Here is a 22,412-nt window from a genome sequence, read left to right on the forward strand (position 1 = left end):
TGGTCTCCTGTGGCCAGGCCTTTAGGATTATTATAGGCTGCAGTGAATTTCCAAAAAGATAAAGGAATAATGAAATGTACAAAGGGAATTACTTGCAAACCCTGATTTGTTGTATTATTTCGACTTCAGTTCAAGAAGCTGACAGAGCAGAGACATGTGCCTTCACGTTGTCGGGTTATTTCCATCCCATTCTTCCCCACTTCCCTAGCCAGTACTTACAATTTTGCCTTGTAGGAGATTCTCAATCTGCAGTTAGTTGTGTTCCTGCAATCTACTCTTCATCTGTTATTGGTGACTTTTCACTGGGAAATTCCTGTTTTTGTTTTAAATCGCATAAAAGCACATTTAAAAAAAATCTTCATTCCTGTCTGTTTTGTAGACTGAATTTTAATATTGTATTTGGAGTTGGGTTTTTCTGTTTAAGATAGAGTCTCAAATGCTTACTGTTGTTAGTCTGAGGAAGTATTCTCTGACTTCACTCCTACAAACCTCATCTTTAAAATGTTGGATTATGTCTACTAATCTCTACACTTGGACCAGGACTTCTTGATCTTTCCCCTTCAGTATCTAGAAACCTTTCATCGGAAGTGAGAATAAATAGTTTTATTTTAAGTAGTCGTGTTTTTAAACTGGACCAATTAATTCCGAAGCTACAAAATTTGTATAGAACGGTTTTCAAGTTGGCAACAATGAAACTGCAAATCTATTTATTGTACCTTTTGGATGATTTGGATGCAACTTTTCTCCATGCCTAATCATAAAGCCAGCTTGTAAACAAAATAATTATATAAAAAATAAATGTGCTCTTGCTCCCTCTAACATTAAAACCTAGCTACACCCCTGATTCTAATTCTAATCACCAAATACAGAAAACAGTACAAGAAGAGTGGAGAGGGAATGTTACTTCCATATGATTTAACAATTCACAGCTGGACATAGGTTATTCAAGGACTGAAAGGAGTTCAAATCAAACTGTACCAATGCAGGCAGGATGGATATGGCAAGAAGACTTCCTTATGGGTCAATGATTGAAGGACACACTTTTAAGGAACAGGAAGAGTTGGTTGTAAAGCAAGAAAAAAAAAATTAACCAGAGAGAAAATTTGAGAGTTTAATTATTAAAAATAAAAGCACTAGAAACCAAAAACACGACATTTAAATTAAGTAGCTGAATGAGCATGTGACATTCTGTGATACCATGACCAAGATCTGGAAAATGAATTTGCTTCAAGTTTTTTTTTTTGCTAGCATGGACCTGGTGGTCTCTGAGGTATGGGCCCTAAAATTCTGCCCATTTTCCTCAATTATAGACCAATTTACCTTGAACTCTGGTATTTGTACCTGGTTCTTGTTATGGAGGCACTGGAGAAACACCTTCAGTTGTCATCTTTGTCAGACTGCGTCTACCCAATATAGCTAACAGAAAAACATTTGCTTACCATTTCTGAAAAATCAGAATTCTCCACTAGGAGTTGCCTCACTTCAGAGAGGGTGATACCTTGCACAGCCATCATGCACTTCTTTCTGGAGGTGCTATAAAGAACAAGATATGACCATTAAATGAAATGGATATTTTACAATGGCTGCATTCTTGTACAAAATTCTTCATGAAGATAATAGAACTGCAAAACATGGAAAAAAAAATTATGAACTGCAAAGAAAACAATGCTGGAGAAACTCAGCAGGTCAAACAGTGTCCTTTATATAACCAAGATTTCACTAACCAAAATTTCAGGCTTGAGCCCTTCATCAAGGTTATGATACCAAGTTTCTCCAGCATTTTGTTTTTACTTCAACCACAGTGTGTACAGGCTTTTGTGGTTTACTTTTAACAACCTGTATTTGCTGACCACTTCTACTTGCATTGAGTTGTTAAAACATGGTTCATGACGATCAGACAGAATAGAAATAGGCTTAGTATTATAGTAAGACATTAAAGTCCGTGGTTATTTGAAGAAGAAAGAAAATTCATTCATTTAGCTTCACCCAAAATTAGGATTGAAATGTATAGTGCTGCAAGCTAATACAATAAGTAGTTTCAGAAAAATTATCAACTTCATTGAACACAAATAGGTGTGCATGATCAGGACAGTACTGCAGAATAATTTAAACTCAAATTGTGAGCAAAGCTCCAAACCTTCTCAATAGCCTGCTCAAACTGATGGGAGACAGATTCTTCACACATGGCATTTAAAGAGGAGGGGAAAAAATGGTTCAGAATCCACTAACAAGTTTTTTTAAAAATTGGAAGTGTTAATAACTATTTCTACATGATTTTGCATCACTGCAAAAAAAGCCAATGGCCACATGAGTACTTGATGCCAATTTTTTTTAATATAAAAATCACGTGATGACATCATGCATGACCTACCCAATGATCCATTTTGGAGCCCTGTAAAGAGAAATTCAGTAATCTCACAAGATTTTAAATATCACAAATCTGGATTGGGAACCTCACAGATGTTGTAGTCCTGGGCTATCCACTCACCATTCATCCACAAGAAGCCCCTTTACTCTATAAAGTACACAATTCCCCAAGAACAGGTGACCACCATCCTCCCCACCCAAACAATTCCCCATACACAATTAGTCCAGGTCCACACCCCAATTTTTCTCAAAATCCACGAATGGAAGACATTTTTTGTGCCTCCTCCCCAGCCCCAAAGCTAGTCATTTGGTTCCCATTTCTAATCTTTACTCTCACCAGATGTCCTGATAACTCCCACTTAAAAATTCACAAGATACAGCTGAAATTATCAACATTCCACTCCAAAGGCCATCTAATACATACATTTGAATGAATGTACTTGGACAGAAGCCTTTACATCTTCAAAAACTTAAACAGAACTTTAGTGTACACAAAAGGGTCCGTGATACAAAAGGATATCAAAATCCATTTCTATCATGTTCTGCGCACGCAGAGAAAATTTTTTAAAATAAAATCTTAGGCAAATGCTTTTAATTAGACCATTATCTGTATCTACCACTGTATCCAATAAAGAATTAAAGAATGAAATAATTTCCTCAAAGTGAAAAGTGTTTGCCATTTTGTACTTTAGCTGAAAATAATTTAAAACCAATTTGTGAGAAAACAACTTTGGTACACAATCCAGAAAACATCAAGATTAGAATTATTCTACAAAAGGAGGTCAGCTCTGGTTGTGACTGTGCATGTCCTCATTGTTCGATCATGGCAAAGATTAAATAACAGATTATTCTGAACCACCATAAATCTGAATATAATGCATCTTAAAAAAAACTATTTCAGGGCTCTGGATGGAAGTAGGTTGAAATTGATTAAGGTACACAATGCTCCTGTCTTTAAAGAAAAGCATGAAAAAAGTGCATTGTGTATAAAACCCAACCTCACCAACATTCTGCCAAAGCTTATTCAAACTTGCACCAAAAGTCTTCACATTTAAAAAAGTCAAAACCTTTTAGTAAGCAGAAAACCTTAATACATGAACAAGCATACACATTACAATGCTTTAAATTAACCATGTCAGTTAAACAGTTGTTTGATAGTCATGAAGTCCTCCCACAATTTTTTTTTCCCTCCCCCAGAGTGTGCTGAGATTGCAATACCAAAAGTAGAGAGTAAAACAAATTGCCCAAGAAACTAGGTGCGGCAGACACATTCCCCACTGAGCTGGGCAGGCTGACCCGCCCACAGAACCAGTAACCCCTCCCCAAGACTCCCAATAAAGCAGAGAGCCTTAATCTCCTCCCCATACCTGCCCTTGGACTAGAGCCAGCAGCAAGCTGAGGCACGCTTGGGTCTTTAGATCAATGAAGCCTTTGCCCCTTAGTGTCATTGATCATGCTACAATTTATTAATCTAAAATTTTAAGCACCATAGACGATTTGGTTGAGAAGCTGGAGATTGATCCCAAAGACCCAGAGGCCTCCGTGAAATTCAACATGTGGCGACGCTGCTTGAAGGCCTAAATGAGGTTCCACAAAATCACAGCAGACAGCGATGAGTACGACCTACCATTTGCAGCAGTAAGCCATTGCGCATACCAACTGATCCACGATTGCACAGGATATGAAGAGGCGATGGCCCTGGTCCGGCAACAATATGGAGCACCAAGGAATGCCATGTACGTGCACTTCCAGCTTGGCTCCCGATGCCAAGGCCCGGGTGAGTCAGTTGACAAGTTCGCGCAGGCCATGTGGGAGCTGAGACATGACGGCGGCGAAGTACCAGGAGGAGCTCATCTGCAATAGGATGGACACTGGATCCCTCTCCCAACTCCTGGAGAAGGGCTATCGGTCCCTACAGGAGGTCGTGCAGATGGCCCAGACCATGGAGGCACCCCAAAAGAACATGGAGCCCTGCACCATGCAGCTCCCAGATATGTAGAACGGGCAGCACCATCTTGGGATTTGAGCCCCCTGCCCCTGATAGCCGCTGCAACTCCTGAGCACACGAGGTGCAAACACTGAGCGCAGAGCCAACATCCCCGAAAGTACTGTCCTGCACATAACACGACCTGCTGACAAAAAGGGCATTACTCAAGTGCATGGCGATCAAAGCCCCCCCATGAGCAGCGCCGCGTGCTGGCCACGATCCGCATTGCCACCATGGCTCAAGCAGCTCAGTCGTCACTTCCGACTGTGGAGAACTGAACTTCCGGGCCCACGTCCCGACAAGGAGGGATGTCACTGCCGGCTTCACTTGCGGGCCCCACTGTATGCGATCCATGGGGGCAGCCATATTCGCAATCTCCTGGGTGGTCATCTTGGTGCCTGCCGACTCTATGACATGGCAGCAGTGGGTCAGACAGCGAACAAACGTTAGCCTCGATCATCTTGGACCAGAGTCAACCACACCAGCTGGGACAGTCTATGATGGACATAGAGGTAAACGGTCACACCACAGGTTGCCTGTTCAACACCTATGCACACTTGTGTCCTGTAAAATGCTGGGTAGCATTAGCCTCTGAGTCCCTCTTGACAGAAATCCACAAGTGTTACGTGAAGCTAACAATTGGGGGGGCGGCAAATTAAAAAAAATTCAGACTGTTGGTAATGCCCCATCATTTTGGGACTGGATTTCCAGTAACAGTTAAAAGGGGTACTGATGCAGTTTGACAGCCCCTATGCCCTGCTCGCAGTCATAAACAACCAGTTCCGGGAGGTCCTGTCCCCCCCATTTTGGAGACGCCCAATCACGCACCTGGAGGCGGGGCAGCGCAACCCATTTGCGGCCTGGCCACCCTATGGGTCCCTCCCCCTCATCTTAGACTGTAGACCGGTGGCAACTATGAGTAGACAGTACAGCCCAGGGGACAGGGGATTCATCATCCAAGGTGGAACAATTGCTGAGTAAGGGCAGTAATAGTCCATGGAGGGCACAAGTGCTAGTGATAAAGGGGGCAGAGAAGAACCAGATGGTGATTGATTACAGTCAAACCATCAACCGGTTCACCCTATTGGATGTCTACCCCTTGCCCTGAATTGATGACATGGTGAATGAGATCACAAAATACAGGGCTTTTTCGACCATAGATCTCAAGTCAGCATACCACCAAATCCCTATCTGACCAAAGGATCAGCCCTACACAGCATTTGAGGCCAACGGTAGACTGTACCAATTCCTACGGGTCCCTTTCGGCCTCACAAACGGAGTGTCGGTGTTCTAAAGGGAAATGGACCACATGGTGGACGATAATGGGTTAAAAGCCACTTACTCATAATTGGATAATATCACCACACGTGGCCATGACCAGAAAGAACACGACGACAACCTGTGAAGGTACTTGACCACTGCAAAAGCTCTCAACACAACATATAACGTTGAAGTGAGTGTTCAGCACAGAGCAGCTAGTGATTCTGGGGTATGTGATGGAGCATGGTGTGATTGCCCCCTCCTAGAATTACCTCTACCACAGAACCCCATGGTTTTAAAAAGATGCCTGGGGCTCTTTTCGTATTACGCACAATGGGTCCCCAACTTTGCTGACAAGGCCCAATCTCTAGTGAAAACCACAACGTTTCCCCCCCATCAGCAGAGGCCCATAAGGCTTTGAGTGCATCAGGGACAAGATTGCTTAGGCAGGAATGCACGCCATCGATGAGTCAGTCCCGTTCTAAGTGGAGAGTGATGCCTCAGACTTCACCCTGGCCACCACACTGAACCAGCCAGGCAGACCAGTAACATTTTTTTCATGCACCCTGCAGGCCCCTGAACACAGACACTCTGCTGTGAAGGACGGGGCACAGGCTATGGAGGAGGCGGTGCGCTACTGGAGGCACTATTTGGCCAACAGGCCATTCACCCCACTGATAGACCCAGAGAGCCATCGCCTTTATGTTTAATAATAAACAGTGGGGCAAAATTAAGAATGACAAGATCATGGGGTGGAGAATGGAGCTATCCACCTATAATTATGAGATCTTGTATCGGCTGGGTAAGCTCAACAAGCCCCTCGACGCATTGTCCAGAGGAACGTGCGCAGGGGTGCAAGTAGATCGCCTGCACGCCCTCCACTATAGCCTCTGCCATCCCAGGGTCACAAGACCTACCCAATGAGGTACCCCACATATGTGCATAGTGATCAGGGTTCAGCATTCATGAGCGAGGAGTTGTGACATTGCTTCCTCTCCAGGGGCATAGCAACAAAAAGAACCACCAGCAACAAGCCCCAAGGGAATGGCCAGGTAGAGAGGGAAAACAGTACCATTTGGAGGGCAGTCCTGTTGGCCCTAAAGGCGAGAGGGATGAATGTCTGGAAGTGCTGCACGCTACCAGGTCCCTAATCTGAGAAGAGATAAAAGGTGTCTTTTCTGATCAACTTCTGGCTCTGCAAGAAATTGGGCTACGAATGTAACACCCCATCAAAGATGGTTCTCCTTCCCTAGAAGGTTGCCGTCAGGAACCAGACTGCCAGCCCCTGAGCCAGTGCTCCTCTGGAAGCATATTAGAACCCACTGGTGGAGGAAGTGTACCTCCTGCATGTGAACCCCCAGTATGCGCTGGTAAGGTACCTAGACAGACGGGACAACAGTGTTTACCTGGATCATCAAAAAGCCTTTGACAAGGTGCCACAAGAGGCTGATGAACAAGATGAGAGCCCATGGTATTACAGGAACTATACAAGCATGGATAGAAGATTGGCTGATTGGCAGGAGGCAGAGAATGGAGATAAAAGAGGTATTTTCTGATCGACTTCTGGCTCTGCAAGGTTCTGTGTTGGAGCCACTTCTTTCCATATTATATGTCAATGATATGTACAGCTTTGTGGCCAAGATTGCAGAAGTGGCTGGTAATATCGAGGAAGCACTAGTCTACAGAAGGTCTTGGACAGGTTAGGAAATTGGGCAAGGAAATGGCAGATGGAGTACAGCAAAAACAAAAAAAAGCACGATCATGCACTTTGGTGAAGGTAATAAAGGTGTAAATTATTTTCTAAATGGGCGAGTTCAGAAATTAGAGGGACTTGGGAGTTCTCATCCAAGACTTCTTAAAGGTCAACTTGCATGTAGACTCAGTGGTAAGGAAGGTGTAGTGACTGCAACACCGCAATATGAAAAATATGACAGAAAATCTGCCCCCACAATGCAATTTGATAAATTTGCCACGGTGAAAAGCCACCAAAATGGTTTGCTGAGACAGAAATACAGAGTGACCGACCTTTGGCCATGTTTGAATAAGAGATTCATTTGCAGCAGACACAACACATGAATAATTAGGGTTTCTGCGCTCATCAGGAGTTGGAGGGACCACAGAAATCTTTGCACCAGAATCAACAAGAAATTGAACACCCAAGAGACTGTCTTTGAGGAAAATTGCTCATGGGCAGCAGTTGCCTCTACTGCTGGATCTGGTACTTTCCCTGTTGCCATTTGTAGAAGTGGTAAGGTGGCTGGCACAACCAGGTGGTGGTGCCAAATATTCTGCCCGCTACCTCTACTACATCCTCGACTCATGCAATTTCAGCCAAGCTGGAAACGGAGGTAACTCCATTGGGGAGTTAAAGCTTGGACTTGCACAGCAAGTGCTGTCATCTGCTGCTCTAGCTCAGTTGTCTTCTGCTGACTGAGTGCTGTAGCTTGTTGCTCTAGCTCGATTTTCTCCTGCTGACCAGGGCAGTGGTCAATACATCTAGCTGCACTGCTGAGGTCATGGACATAATGAGGTCGAGGGTGGATACCTGAAAGACCCTTCTATGTGTCTCTGAATTTGAGGAGGCAATACTGGAGATCTCTACTTTCTATATCCTGTCAATATACTTTTCTCCAGCCAGTGCCATTTCCTCAGCATCTGTGACAGCTTCCTATCGCCTACCTGTCAGCTAGCAGTTCAGCAGTAAGAAACCCCTGGGGCAGCCGAGTTCACTCCAAAATAGCAGATTTAAGAATGTTGAATTGGAAGTTATTGGCTGGATTAACTAGAACATCTTCCACTTCACAGGCAATCTGCTCTGAGTCATGCAACAAACATGGTTTTCAGACTCATCTCACTAAATGAGGAAAAACGTTATTCAAGGATCATAACCAACGTGGTACAATGCTGATTAAAAAGAGGGGGAAAACCTCAAGCTCATCTTCTCCAATTGCTACTGTAATGGTTTATCCTCAATGCTTTTCATTTTACTTAGAAGGTGCTGTGAACTCACAAGGTTACCACTTGCAGTGATTACACATTATACACGCAATTAAAAGAGTATACTCACTCATTCTAAAGTACAAAAATGTTGACCCTTATTTCTTCCCATAAAACACCACCCAACCAAACCCCCTCCCCTTTGCATTGGCTCTCTACCACATGGTGACCACAACGTTCCTAATCTCCTCAAGACACTGCACGCAATACTTTTCTCACCTCCCCCCACTATTCAGTCCGACGCATGCACAATATTACTTTGGCTCGTCACTCCGGATACATCACCAGCTCTACTCGCAACTCACACAAGTACACAACCATGAAAAAGCCTAATACAATGGGAGTATTCATTTGAGGGGGATAGAATATTAAAGGAAGGATGTGATGCTGAAGCTATAAAGGCATTAATCAGACCATACTTGAAATATTGTTAAAAGTTTTGGGTTCCATATCCAACAAAGGATCTACTGGCATTGGAGAGGGTCCAGGAGGTTTACAAAGAAAGGGGTTTTCAAATGAGGAGCAGTTGAGGTTCGGGAATTGTACTAGCTGAAGTTTAGAAGGGAATCTCATTGAAACCTGTCAAATACTGAAAGTCTTGGACAGAGTGGATGTGGAAAGGTTATTTTCCATAATGGGGGAATCTAGGTCCAGAGGGCACAGCTGCAAAATACAAAAACAACTCTTAAAAATAAAGTGAAAGAGGAACTTCTTTGCCTAGAGCACACATGTCAAACTCTGGCCCGCGGGCATATAATTATATTTGGCCCGCAAGATCATTTCAAAAATGTATTAGAGGTGGCCCGCTGGCCGCCGCGCCAGTATAGCGCATGCAGAGTAATACAACAAATCCCAGAATGCATTGGCGTCAGCCTCCTAATCTCCCCCACCTCATCTGTTTACGTTCCAGGGTCTCACTGTGAACTCTGGTTTTGGGGCCTGGCCGGTGTCAGGGGAAGCCAAGGCCGCTTCCCAGCGCCCGGAACCGGAGGCCTCGGGCCTGACCTTGCCAGGACCGTTGCCCACTCCCCCACCCTGCCGCAGGCCGATCCGCGACTCACGGTGACGGGGCCGCTGATCTGCCGAGATGCCGCCCTGCAGCGAGAGCTGATGCCCCTGCACTGTCGTTGTCCAACCCAATCGCCCCCAAACACCGCCCTCCCGCACACAGGCCTGAGTAAGGATTATGAACTTTAATCTCAGGATAAAACGATCTTCCAATAGTTTCATGTCACAGTGATAAATATATTCCTGGTTAAAAATGGTCCTGCACCTGGATACAAGCTCATTAGGCATAAAACTTGAAAAGTGTGTAAATCAAAGGATATCTGTACCAATGGAAAAAGGTCATGGCAAATAACCCTGCTAGAGTTCATGCCCACAATCAGTCACCCATTTGATTGTTTCAGGAATCATGTTATTCTCCCACATTCTCAATAGCCCTCAGATTTTACTATTGGACAGCACACTAGCAACATTTGACAAATCCTCTATAGAGAAATATTATTTATTGAATATTTTATTTCTCATTTGTTAATGCTTCTGGAAAGAGTTTATCCAAAACTATTATTAAACATTTATTTTAATAAGAAAAAGTTTAACATTACATATGTTGAAAGAAGAGAGAACATGCAGATGTTGTTGAAAATTTTCAATAAATATTTAGTTCGGCCCTCGAGTTAGTCCAAGTTTTTAATTTTGGCCCTCCGTGAATTTGAGTTTGACACCCCTGGCCTAGAGGGTGATGAATTTGTAGAATTCCTTGCTGTGGACAGCTTTGGAGGCTAAATTATTGGGAATATTCAAGGCAAAAGATTAAGGGTTACAGGGAGAATGAAGGAGATTGATTGGGCAGACTATGGGTCAAATGGACTAATTCTATTTCCTCATCTTATGGGAGAAACACTATATTGCTCATAGACCTTTTTTTCTACATGTTGGCATTGTTCAGTGGTTCCAAGATGGCAAATATCTCCCAGCTGTCCCCATTCATGTTATTCCAAAGGAATCTTGTACATTGTTTTAGCAATGAGATAGCTGTTAAGAGTTTTACTGTTGAATATACTGAAATTTGAGGAATCAAAGAAATATATTCAAGGTGAAGGCAAAGGGAAAATCACCGTCTGCTCTATCAGGGTTATATCCAAATCCTGCATTGTGACAATAACAGTTTCCTTCAAATGAATCAAATCCAAACCACAATCACTTGTATTTAAAGAATGGTTTTGGTTTTACTCACTGGAAAAAAAAGCAACAATTAGTTGTAACCACTACTAGAGGTTCAGGTGAGGTCTACTTAATAGCACTGGGCAATGACAAGGGTTAGAATTATCCGACCATCAGGGAAAGTTGGCACACTTGCATAAACGCTGGAGTGAAAAGGATGAAATTCAAAAAACACAATGAAATTAGGATTTTACTGGGCTCAGTGAAAATAGAAATTAAATAATAAATTCTGTTTAAGAAAACTGCAAGTGTATGTGCTTAGGATGTGGTAAACAAGATTCATGAATTACAGGTACAGATAGTCAAACGAAAATATGGTGACATTAAAATGGAAAAAACTGATGGATACGAAGTGTCTGCAATGGTAGAGAAGGCCCAAATGCATCTGTATTCATAAAATATTCATTTGCTGAACAGAGAATGAGCACCACAAACTCAGAGCATAATATTGCAAGTGGATCACAAGTCCAATGCTACATTTTTTATAATTATCCCAACATAAACCAAGTTAGCAATAATAAGGATGTAACACCTGACAAACTCCTAAAATGTTCCAAGGTAATTTTCCCCAGCAGACTGTCAAAAATCATTTGGCGGAATGCCTCATTGCCACAAAATAATAAACACCAAGACCTCTAGGCTGAATGCAGGCAGAGTGGACCTACCCAAAAGATATTGCTAAACAAGTCACTCCTAACACATATTTGCCATTCTGAACAGCTGTGAAATGGAATAGACTATAATCCACCACTTTAGGGACTGGGCATTTGCCAAGAACATTTTGAAAAGGATGCAAAGGCCCTTGTAGAGCTTTGTCCCAAGCAAAGACTTACAAAGAATTACAAAGACTAATAATCAACAGGCTATTTTCACTGACTTGGTCACCAAAAAAAATCATGTGCTGCTGGACAGTCATTAATTTGATTAAAAAAAATATACTATGTGTCTGAAGTTTGTTGGTCTTCTATTGCAATGCAAGGTCCATAGGTGAATGCTGCTAACTGGCACATTCCAGGCTGCATAGATGTGTTAAGCAGTCCACTGAAGCATGCTACATACACCCAATGCGGAGATTGAATTATTTCCCCACAAAGATCAAGGACCTGCAGCCACTAGATATGGACAGCCGAGTCCAGTTAGAAGCCTTAATGGATATATTGTATTGCTCAGTAAAGTCACATGGTTCATATTGAGTGCTTTGTAAATACAGTACAACTCCGATTAACCGAAATGGACAGGACTGGACCTATTTCAGATGACTGAATTTTTCAGACAACTGGTCATTTTTAAATAAAAAATAGCCCAGCTCCAACAGCAAATCACTTGTATCAATGTTTCAACAAAAACAAACAACAAGAAAAGGCTTTTTAAGCATTACAATAATGTTTAATTCTTACCAAAAAAATGCTGGCCACTGATGATCCCCACTGATCACAGAGACCTCCCAACCACCGCCCGGCTGCCGATCCCCAGAGGGACCTCCCGGACTAGCGCCCGTCCCCTCATGGCTCTTTCCACCAGGGGTTGTTCTTGCTTCATGTCCTGCTTCTCGATGGAGTCGACATTGACCCAGTCTTCGCCTGCGCACACTACCCCTCCCAACTGCCGTCAACAATCACCAATACCGCCCCACCGAATTCCCACTCCTGCCCGGCAGCCAGAGGTCTTTGCTGGCGCTGGGACAAGGGATTCTTCTGACTGCTTACAGCTGGGAGACAATGGCATGCAGTTTGAGAGGGAGAGTTTGTCTCCAGTCAATAGGGGTAGGTAAAGAAGAAAAGGGAGGGGAGGGAGTTACTTGAAAAGGAAGACAATCATCAATCTAATTTCATGTCAGGTGAATTTTTTTTTAAACCCATGGTCAGTTTGGCTCAAAAAAAATGTTTGCTTAACTAAGGATTTCTGATTGTTTCAGGTATCCTCATTTATCTGAAAATTTGAAATGGTGATCATAATAATTGATGAGAGTAGGACAGAAGTCATAGTCTATCGTCACTTGAGCAAGGCATAGTAAGCTAGTCCAGAAGGGGAAATCACATGGATCCACGGTGGGTTCACCAAGGGCAATAGCAAAGTATGTTATTCCAATTAGAAGTTTGTGACCAGTGATATTCCTGTTATTTGGCACAGATATTGCCAACATGGGTCAGAACGTCATTGGCACAATTATCAAGTTGTATGGAGGACACCAAATTTGGTAGACAGTGCAGAAGGTTATCTAAGATTACAACAGAATCTATATCAAATGGAAAAGCAAGCAAAGGAATAACTAATGGCATTCAACTCAGACAAATGTGGAGTGGTGCATTCTGGGAATTTAAATGAAAAGGCCAGGATATTCAGTGAATGACAGGGGTCTGGGGAGTGTTGTACCCCTCGGCCTCTCTGCTTTACAAGTATAGAGCTCCCTGAAAGAGGCGATACAAGTGAAGAAGCCACATGGCACACTTGGCATCATTAGGCAGAGCATTATAGCTGCATAAGCACTGAGACACCTTGAATAATATTGTGTTGTATTAGTCCATCATCAAATTAGAAAGGGTGCAACACCCAGAATATTGTTGTGATGTACTACTCATCAAATTAGAAATTCAAAGATGTTTAGCATTCTACTGCCAAGCTGGACAGACTGCGGACTTTTTGTTAGGAAGTCTTGAATCCAGTTACAGGGAGGGATGTCGAGTTCAAGCAAGGACAGCTTCTCCACCAGCCTTGGGGGTATGATTGCATTAAATGCCAAGCTGAAGTCGATGAACAGCAGCCTGGTCTATAAGGCATCATTCCCCAGGTGGGTCAGAATGGTATGGAGGATCAAGGCTATAGCATAGTCAGTGGAACTATTCAGAATGTCTGAGGGACGTGTACTTCGATATGTTCCATCACCAGACTCTCAAAGCATTTCATATTGGTGAAGTCAGTGCCACTAGGCGGTAGATGTTGAAGCTCCAACTGTCACACTTTGATAACAGGATGACAGCAACTACCTTGAAACCTGCAGGGACAATGTACTACTGCAATGGCACGTTGAAGAAATCCACAAGGACCTCCATCAGTCAGTCAGCACAGTCCTTCAGTACCCAATCGGGTATGTTGTTGGTCCTGCTTCCTTGTGTGGGTTCACCCTGATAGAATTCTTCTCACCTCAGCTGTAGCTTTGCAAGGGGCCTGTTCTTCAGGGGGAGGGGAGAAGGAGCTTTCATCAGCATGTTTTTCTTGAACAGTGTGCAGATGTTCAATCTATCTGGAGGGGAGATGTCATTGTCTTGCAAGGTTCATTTACTGTTATCCTTTTTTGCAACGTCTCATGTGGACCTCATGTGGCACAGCTGCCTATAGGTTCTCTCTGCATACCACTACTTTGCCTTCTGAATTGCACAAAATAGTTCATCCCTGGCTGGCCTTGATACCAACTGTTTTCCTGTCCTGATGGCTGCAGAGCTCTGAGAAGTGCATGGACCTCTGCATCCAACCATGGTTTATGGTTAGCCCTGGCTGTGTAGCATTTGATCTCCATGGCATCCTTGATATACTTAGTTTTGAAAAGAAAAAGCTACAATGGAAGAATGGAGGAAAGAATAACATTTTGCTCCATTCCTTGGATAGTTGAAACACCTTTTATTATCAGTACAGAAGAAAACATGGGCAAATAGCCTTGCAGATATTGGTGGAAAAATCTCCTCACCTATTGCAATTGATGTACATCATGTAGCAACACCTGTCAAAATAGTCACAAATTACTAAAGCCAAGACATTAGTTTCAACTTTGAAAACTCCATGCCCAAACTTGCTAATATTCACCTCTGGGTTCAGGCACAAAAATGCACATACAGGTATTGTAAGAGAGGAAAATGCTACAACTATTCCCCAACTGCCAGGAGATAACATAATTATATTAGCTGGAAGAAAAGATACCAAGCTATATTTAAAATACAACACCCTGTAAATTCACTAACAGTTTTGTGTGAGAATAGAACTTTAATACTCAAGACTGATAACATTTCAAATTCTCGCAATTGCTATTAAATGTCTCTGATCCCAACATTAAACCATTTCCCTCGCCACAGACACTGGGTATTTCCAGTACACTAGACAAAAGTTATGGAAAAAGTCATCAGTCGTAAATATTTCCAGTGCTGTTTTACACTCGAGGTCAATGGCACAAACTTCCCCTGCAGATACTCTCACATTTCCTGTCAAGGGATACTGCAACCAAAATTTAGTTACAACAGCACGGAAGAGAACAAAATGGATGTGTCTAACTTTTTCTACTAAATGAATCAGCTCTAGATGAATTAAAACCCAGAATCAAAGTTTAACCATGCTCTCAATCCAATGACTATTTAATGATATGGAAGATCTACTAGCTATGCACAAAAATCAAACGTCATGAGCAGCACTTCTAACTTGTCACTTCTGCTTTTAAAACAAATTGCTGTTAGATGTCTGCATGTGCATTGAGCAATGTAAACAACATCATGTGTGGATAAAATGAGTTAAGAGTTTGGGGTCACCGAGTTCCCTTGGCAACAATGAACCTGTCAATTTATTCAAGCAATGGACGAAACAGTATTCTTGTACTTATTCCACCAAATCACAACTATTGAATCAGCAATAGGTTTGTTGTCTACATTAAATACCAAATGAAATTCAAGGCCGGAAGAAATACAAATCGGTATAAACCTCCAAAGATAAATTTCTTCTTTCATGTCATAACGTGTTACAATATAGGTCTTTTATACGAATTGGCAATATCTACTCCTCTTCCCATAATTTAAGTTTCAAGCGGTTTTCATAATTTAACAGCATCCTGCCCAAACTTACTGAGACATTTAACAGCCTTTAATCAACATTCTGCAATTTCCTTACCTTGAATCCTCTAGTTCTGGATTTCATCTCAATTTTTAAAAAAAACTTCCTACATCGAAGAGAAAGCAAACCAAATTCATACCATTTCTTTCTTTGGGTGCATCCCCTCAAGGTTTTTTTTTAAAAACTGGAATACAGAGACTAAACCTGACTCCTATTTATAATACTTAGTAATCTTTATAAAGACCTATGTTCAAATGGTCAATCAATACAATTGTCAGTCTACTACACCACCACATACCAATTTCATGACAAATCATCTACTTCCATTTTTCAGCACATCTTTTTCGTACATTGTTCCAAAAGATCCAAGTTATAGGACTTGATCTCTTCCTGGAAAAGCAAGTTCCATATTCCATTAGCCTTCCAATTATGTACTAGATTTTAGTGCTGTGTTTTTGGAGACCTTTTGTATTTACTTCATCTATCCCTCTTAGTTTTGTATATCTCTAGGTTACCTCTCAGCCTCCTACTCCAGGGAAAGAAGTCCTAGCCAACCCATCCTTCTCTTACAACTGAAGCCCCCTGGTTACTTGCAGAAATCACTCTTCCAACAATAAAATCCTGCCATTCCCCTTTGACATTCCATATAATTTCATCTGGAAATACTTTAATGTCTTCTACCAAATCTATAGCAATGGTTTGAAAATTTTTGCCTAACAGGACCACCAAGAGTACCTCAGCCACAAGGGCTACTGTGTAGGACAAGGCAAAAACTCAGCACCACTTTGGGTAATTAACAGTAAATATCAAATGCTGATCTTTCCATGGTCTCCCATCTTAAATATTTGGCAAATCCTTCATCATTACAGAGGAAAGATTTGGCAATTATATTCTGTTATTTGGAGACAAGAATCTGAAGATATTGGACAGCCATTGGCCATCTTGAGCCCAGTTGCATGCCATTTCAAATTCCCCCTTCTACACTGCCAGGCTGAGGCCAAATGCAAACTAGAAGAGTACCTCATATTCCACTAGAACATTGAAATTTACAACTGTGGGTAACCCATATCTTCTGTTCTTTTCCCCCTCCTGATCAAAGTTTCTTAACACAATGCTACTCTCTCTCTGAGCCCAACTATTCCTAGTTTCTTCCACTCCTCATATGGTTCCATCTACCCATTATGCACACTCTTACAACCATAAAACACTATAATACAGAAATCAGCCCTTCAACTTTTCTAGTCTGTGCCAAACTATTATTGTGTCTAAGTCCCACTGGCCTGCACCTGGGCCAATTGCCAAACTTGAGCCAGTATATTCCAATTCAGCTGGTATTCTAATCCACACACCCACCAAACTGCATGATTCCCCCTAATAAGAACAAGATATAGCTGCACCCCATTCAGCCCATCAAATCTGCTCTGCCATTCCATCATAAGCTGATTCATTCTCCCACTGAGCCCCATTCCCCTGAGGTGTTCATCCTGGCTATTTAGATACCTATCAATCTCTGCCTTAAATATAATCCAACAACCTAGTCTCCACAGCCACTCAAGGTATCAATTTCCAGAGGTTCACCCCTTCCTGACGAAAAGAAATTCCTCCACATCTCAATTTTAAGTGGGCACCTTTCAAACATGAAGTTGTGCCCTTTTGTCCTCAACTCCATTACCACATGTCTTCTGCAAACAGCCTCAAAGCATTTATTCTGCAATCCAAATCATTAACATGCAACACAAAAAAAAGTACTCTGCGGAACACCACTGATAACCAGTAGTCAACCAGAATAGCATCCCTTTATTCCATGTTCCCGGTCAATCAGTCAATGATCTACCCATGCTAATACCTTTTCTGTAATTCCACAGGCTTTCATTTTGTTAAGCAGCCTCATGTGCAGCAAAGGACTTTTGAAAATCCAAATATACAATATCCACTGCATTTCCTTTATCTAAATGGCTTGTGGTTTCCCAAAAAAATTCAGAAGGTTTGTCAAGAATTTCCCTCAAGGAACCATCCTGTCTTTAGCCCATCTTGTCCTGCCCCTCCAGGTACTCTGTAACCTCATCCTTGATAACCAACTCCAACAACTTCCAAACTACTGATGTTAGGCCAAAAGGTTGACAATTTCCTTTCTGCTGCCTCCCTCCCTTTTTAAAATAGTAGAGTAACCTTTGCAATTTTCCAATCCTCAGGAACCATGCCAGAATATATGGATTCTTGGTAGATCATTACAAGTGCCTCCACAACCTCTACAGCTAACCCTTTAAGAACCAAAGGGTGTATTCCATCTGGTCTGGGAGAGTTATCCACCCTTAGATCAGCTTCCTAAGCCACTGCTCTCTGTAGATTATGATTGTTCCCTGACGCCCCATAAAGTCCAGTATACTACTAAGGTCTTCCTCAGTGAACACTGATGCAAAATACTTATTCAGTTTCTCCACCATCTCCTGGTCTCCGATTTTTTTTAAAAAAAATAGTAATCAGTTTTATATATAGTCATTTTTTTTAAAAAATAGAAGAAACTTTTCATATACCAATATTTAAAAAAAAACTTTTAGTATCCTGTTTTATATTATTTGCTAGCTTCCTTTCAAAGTTCTTTTCTTTCCCAATGTCCTTAGTTGGATTCTTTACACTTATGAGATTCCCGGTCCCATTAATTTTTGCTTCCTTGTATGCCTTCTTAGTTTTTCTTAGTCTTTCACTTCTCTTTTCAAACAAGTTGTATCATTTTTCCCATTCAGTATTTCTCTTTGGAATGTATCTGTCCTGCACCTTCCTCATTTCTCACAGAAACTCCAGCCATTGCTACTCTGATGTCCTGATGGCCAGAATTCCTTTCCAGTCAACTTTTGCCAGTTCCTTTCTCATAAATGTGTAGTCCCCTTCATTCCATATTGACCCATCTGATTCTAATTTTTTCCTCTCAAACTGTAGGGTGAATTCTATCTTATGATCACTCATCAACTCTGGCTCATTACATAACGTTCCCTTAAAGCTTTTCACCTTTCACTTTTAACCCATGCCCTTTAGTTTATCTCTCTCCTAACTTCAGTAAACTCGCATTACCAAACTCATCTTGCATTTACCTATCGATACCCATCATACTTAACCCACTGAGTATCCAATCCTACCTCCACTAGTTCCATCCACCCATAATTGCACCCTTATCTAGTTCCACTCAGATTCCAAAATCTGGAGTCCTCTTCTCTTCTCTTATCCCCTTCCATTTTCTACATCCATGCAATATTTCTCTTTGGAATGTATTCTACATCCACCCTCCCGTCCTTCCTTCTGCCCATTAGCTCCTCACCAGATTCCACCCATTGTCTGCCAGCTCCTGCCTTATCCTTCCCCCCCCATTCCTCCCCTTTTTCTAGCCATCTCTCCTCCAAGCATTCAATCCCAATTCAGTCTTTACTTTCCCTGCACACATGATGTCTGATCTCCCACGTACTGCCAGCAGTTTATTTTGGTTTCTTTATTTGCGCACCTTTTTGTTGTATTACAATTCCAAGCATACTGGTTTTCCGTTAATCCCCATCATTTTTCGAACATTTATTGCAGCACCATCAAGAGTACTCTCACCTCATTTGTTGATCATTATGCATAATAATGAGTGATTTAGTCAAAGACCACTGCCCTATTTAGTCATAAATGTGGCTAGTTTGTGCATCTTATTTATCCCACCCTGTCCATAAAACTCTGATCCAGCTCAGAATTAATAGGTCAAAATGTCCTTTAATTTGTAAATGAATATGAAAACTTAGAACTGATCAACCATCCACAAGTTTAACAATTATTGAATTTTCTGCAAAATTTGTCAACATGATTTTCCACATTCCCAAGGACAAAATTGAAGAGAGCACTAGTTAATGCACACAACACCCACCATCATAAAGTGTTGACAAGCCAGTCGTGGCACACACCTAAACAGTCTTACCCCATTTCAATTTGTCCACTTTCCCGACCGTCCACTCGACCCGGAACACTTGAATGCCAATGACACCCATGTCGGGCTATGATTTATCGACTACATTCCCTAGAAAACTCATCCTTAACGTTGGCATCAGTGCACCCCTCCCACCAATCCTTGGCTTCCCATCTAACAGACCGCAATCAGCGAAGATATACTTCTCACTCAACACCAGTGCTCCTCAAGGATTGTGTTTTTACTTTAATTTTCTTCAGCATTGTGTTTTTACTTCAATTCTTTGCTCTATAAAGTACGCTGTGACATGTTAAGTTTCTCCAGCATTGGATTATTACTTCACTTAATTTGCAGACTTATGTTTAACTCCTATACTTCCTCTGTACAGCCAATTGTTCCCACTCCATCTTTAAAATTCACCAGACACCTGAATCAAAATTCATTGTCATGAACATATCACTAAATGTGCTGTTTTGCAGGAACATCACAAATACTGCTATAAATTACTTTTAAAAAATAAATTTGTTCAAAAATAAGATAAATTAAGGCAGTATTGGTCTGCGGTCCATTGTCCATTCAGAAATCTGATGGCAGAGGGGAAGAAGTCTTATGCCATTGGGTGTTCATCTTCAGGCTCCTGTATTTCCTTCCTGATAGCACTGAAGAGGGCATGGCCTGGGGCAGGGCATGCTGAAAGTCCTTGAGGATAGAGGCCGCTTTATTATGACACGACCTCTTGCAGATGTCCTCAAAGGAGTGAAGAGTATTGTCCATGATAGCACTGGTCAAATGCACAACTCTCTGTAGATTCCCCCCCACCCCTCTGTCCTGCAATTTGCATCACTGTCTGGTATGGAGGTGCCAATCAGTCAGAATACTCTCCACAGTCTACCTGTAGAAATTTGCAAAAGCCTTTGGTAATATACTAAATCCCCTCATAAAATACAGATGCTAGCAAGTGTTCTACATAACTGATGAAGAGATGTTGACACCCAGGAATTTGAAGTGCTAATAGCTGATCTATCTCCTTCCTGTTTGCTTCCTCATTGCCATCTGTGATTCTGCCAATGGCCATGGTGTCATTGCCAGTGACGAGAAGACACTGGAAGACTACAGTCAGTTTGAATTGGAAACAATGAGGAAGTCAAGGATCCATTTGCAGAGCAGGGTGCAGAGGCCCCAGTTTTGGAGTTTGTTGACCAGCACTGAGGGCATGATATTGTTGAAAGCTGAACTGTAGTCTGATACACACACTGATGTTTATGTGATCCAGAGCTGAGTGGAGGGCCAGTAATGTGGAATCTGCTGTGGAGCGATTGTGACCGTAGGCAAATTGCAGTGTGTCTAGATCATTACTTAGGTACGAGTAATACTGACAACGACTAACAGTCATTGAGGCAGCTCACTCTGTTCCTCTTGGGTACCAGAATGATTGATGCCCTTTTGAAGCAGGTGGGAACCTCCAACTGAAGCAAAGAGAGATTGAAAATATCTGTGAATACTCCAGCTAGTTGGTTGGGACAGATTTTCAGTACTCTACCATGTATCCCATTGGGGCCTGATGCCTTAAGCGCTTGCCCTTTTGATGGATGCTCTAACATTGCCCTCAGAGACATACAGTCATCAACTTCTTATGGGTATATTGAGTTCTCCTTCTCAAAGCAAGCATGAAAGGTTTTCAGCTCATGGGTAGTGAAGTATCATGGTCATTTTTGGTGTTCGGCCTCGCCTTGTAGGATGCAGTGTCTTGCAATACCTTCCATAGCTGGTGAGTATCTGACTGTCTCTAGCTTCCTTCAGAAATGCCCCTTTGATGTTGGGATGGCCTTCCGCAGGCTGTGCCTTGACTCCTTTAGAGATCTGAATTACTGGTCTTAAAGGCCATTGACCTCACCCTGAGCAGGCTGCAAATCTTTTGATTCATCCACAGCTTCTGGTTAGTATACGGTTGGTATATATGCGTGGGCACACACTCATCCACGCAGGTCTCAAAGTATGTGACAGCTGTGACATATTCAAGTTTGAGAAGAATTTCTCGAATATGGTCCAGTACCCTGATTTAAAGCAGTCCTTCAGCTCCCGCCTCCTTGACCATACTGTCTTCACCTCTGATGCTGTAGTCCTCAGTCTCTGTTTGTATACTGGAAGTATAATTACAGCCAGGTGACCTGTTAGCCAAGAATTAAATAGGGATGATATGGAACACAGAAACCATAGAAAGTAGGTGGAGTACACCATTCAGTCCTTCAAGCCTGCACCACAATAATGACAATAGAGTACCCTATTCCAGATTTCTTGACATATTCATTGATCCCTTTTGCCACAAGGACCACATCCAAATCTTTTTTTAAAAAAAGTCTTGGCAATTTTCTGTGGCAGGAGTACACAACTCCTACTGTGCAAGTGTCACCTCATCTAAGATGGCCAGACAGTGTCCTTGATGTAGCAAAGGTAAAAATACATAACTGACGCTTCAGGCTTGAACCCTTCAAAGTATGGAAGAATGTCAGCAGGCATCTGAACAAAAGTTGGGGAGGGGTTGGGGGAAGGCAGGAGGTGATAGGTGGAAAAGGAAGGAGGGGACAGCAGTGAGGAGGGGGGAGGAGGAATGGCTGGGTGAGTGGAGGGGAAAGGGAGGGAAAAGAATTGAAAAAGGGGGGAAAAAGTGAGCAGGTTAGCAGAAACTAGAGAGTAAAAAAAAGACCCTTTCAAATGGCCGTGTAAAATGGGATTAACCAGGCAATTCGCAGTTTGCGCCCCAGTTACGTGGCAGTTTCAAAGAGTCCAACCCTGTCAGAACCTAGTTAAACTTGGGTCTTGCCCACAGCCAATGGG

The 22,412-nt window shown here is 42.2% G+C and overlaps 1 protein-coding gene across 2 annotated transcripts in view; it reads right to left on the bottom strand.

Annotated features, from left to right (window-relative positions):
* Window positions 1-22,412, bottom strand: part of LOC138755731 (protein NDRG1-like) — an 83,885-nt gene that overhangs the window by 54,331 nt on the left and 7,142 nt on the right. For both annotated transcript variants that reach the window (XM_069922225.1, XM_069922226.1), the window contains exon 2: window positions 1,440-1,533. In XM_069922225.1, coding sequence (XP_069778326.1) covers window positions 1,440-1,514 — 75 coding nt within the window. In that variant the 5' untranslated portion in view covers window positions 1,515-1,533. The remainder of the gene's footprint in view (window positions 1-1,439; window positions 1,534-22,412) is intronic.

Source organism: Narcine bancroftii, chromosome 2, assembly GCF_036971445.1.
Source record: "Narcine bancroftii isolate sNarBan1 chromosome 2, sNarBan1.hap1, whole genome shotgun sequence".
Lineage (NCBI taxonomy): Eukaryota > Metazoa > Chordata > Chondrichthyes > Torpediniformes > Narcinidae > Narcine > Narcine bancroftii.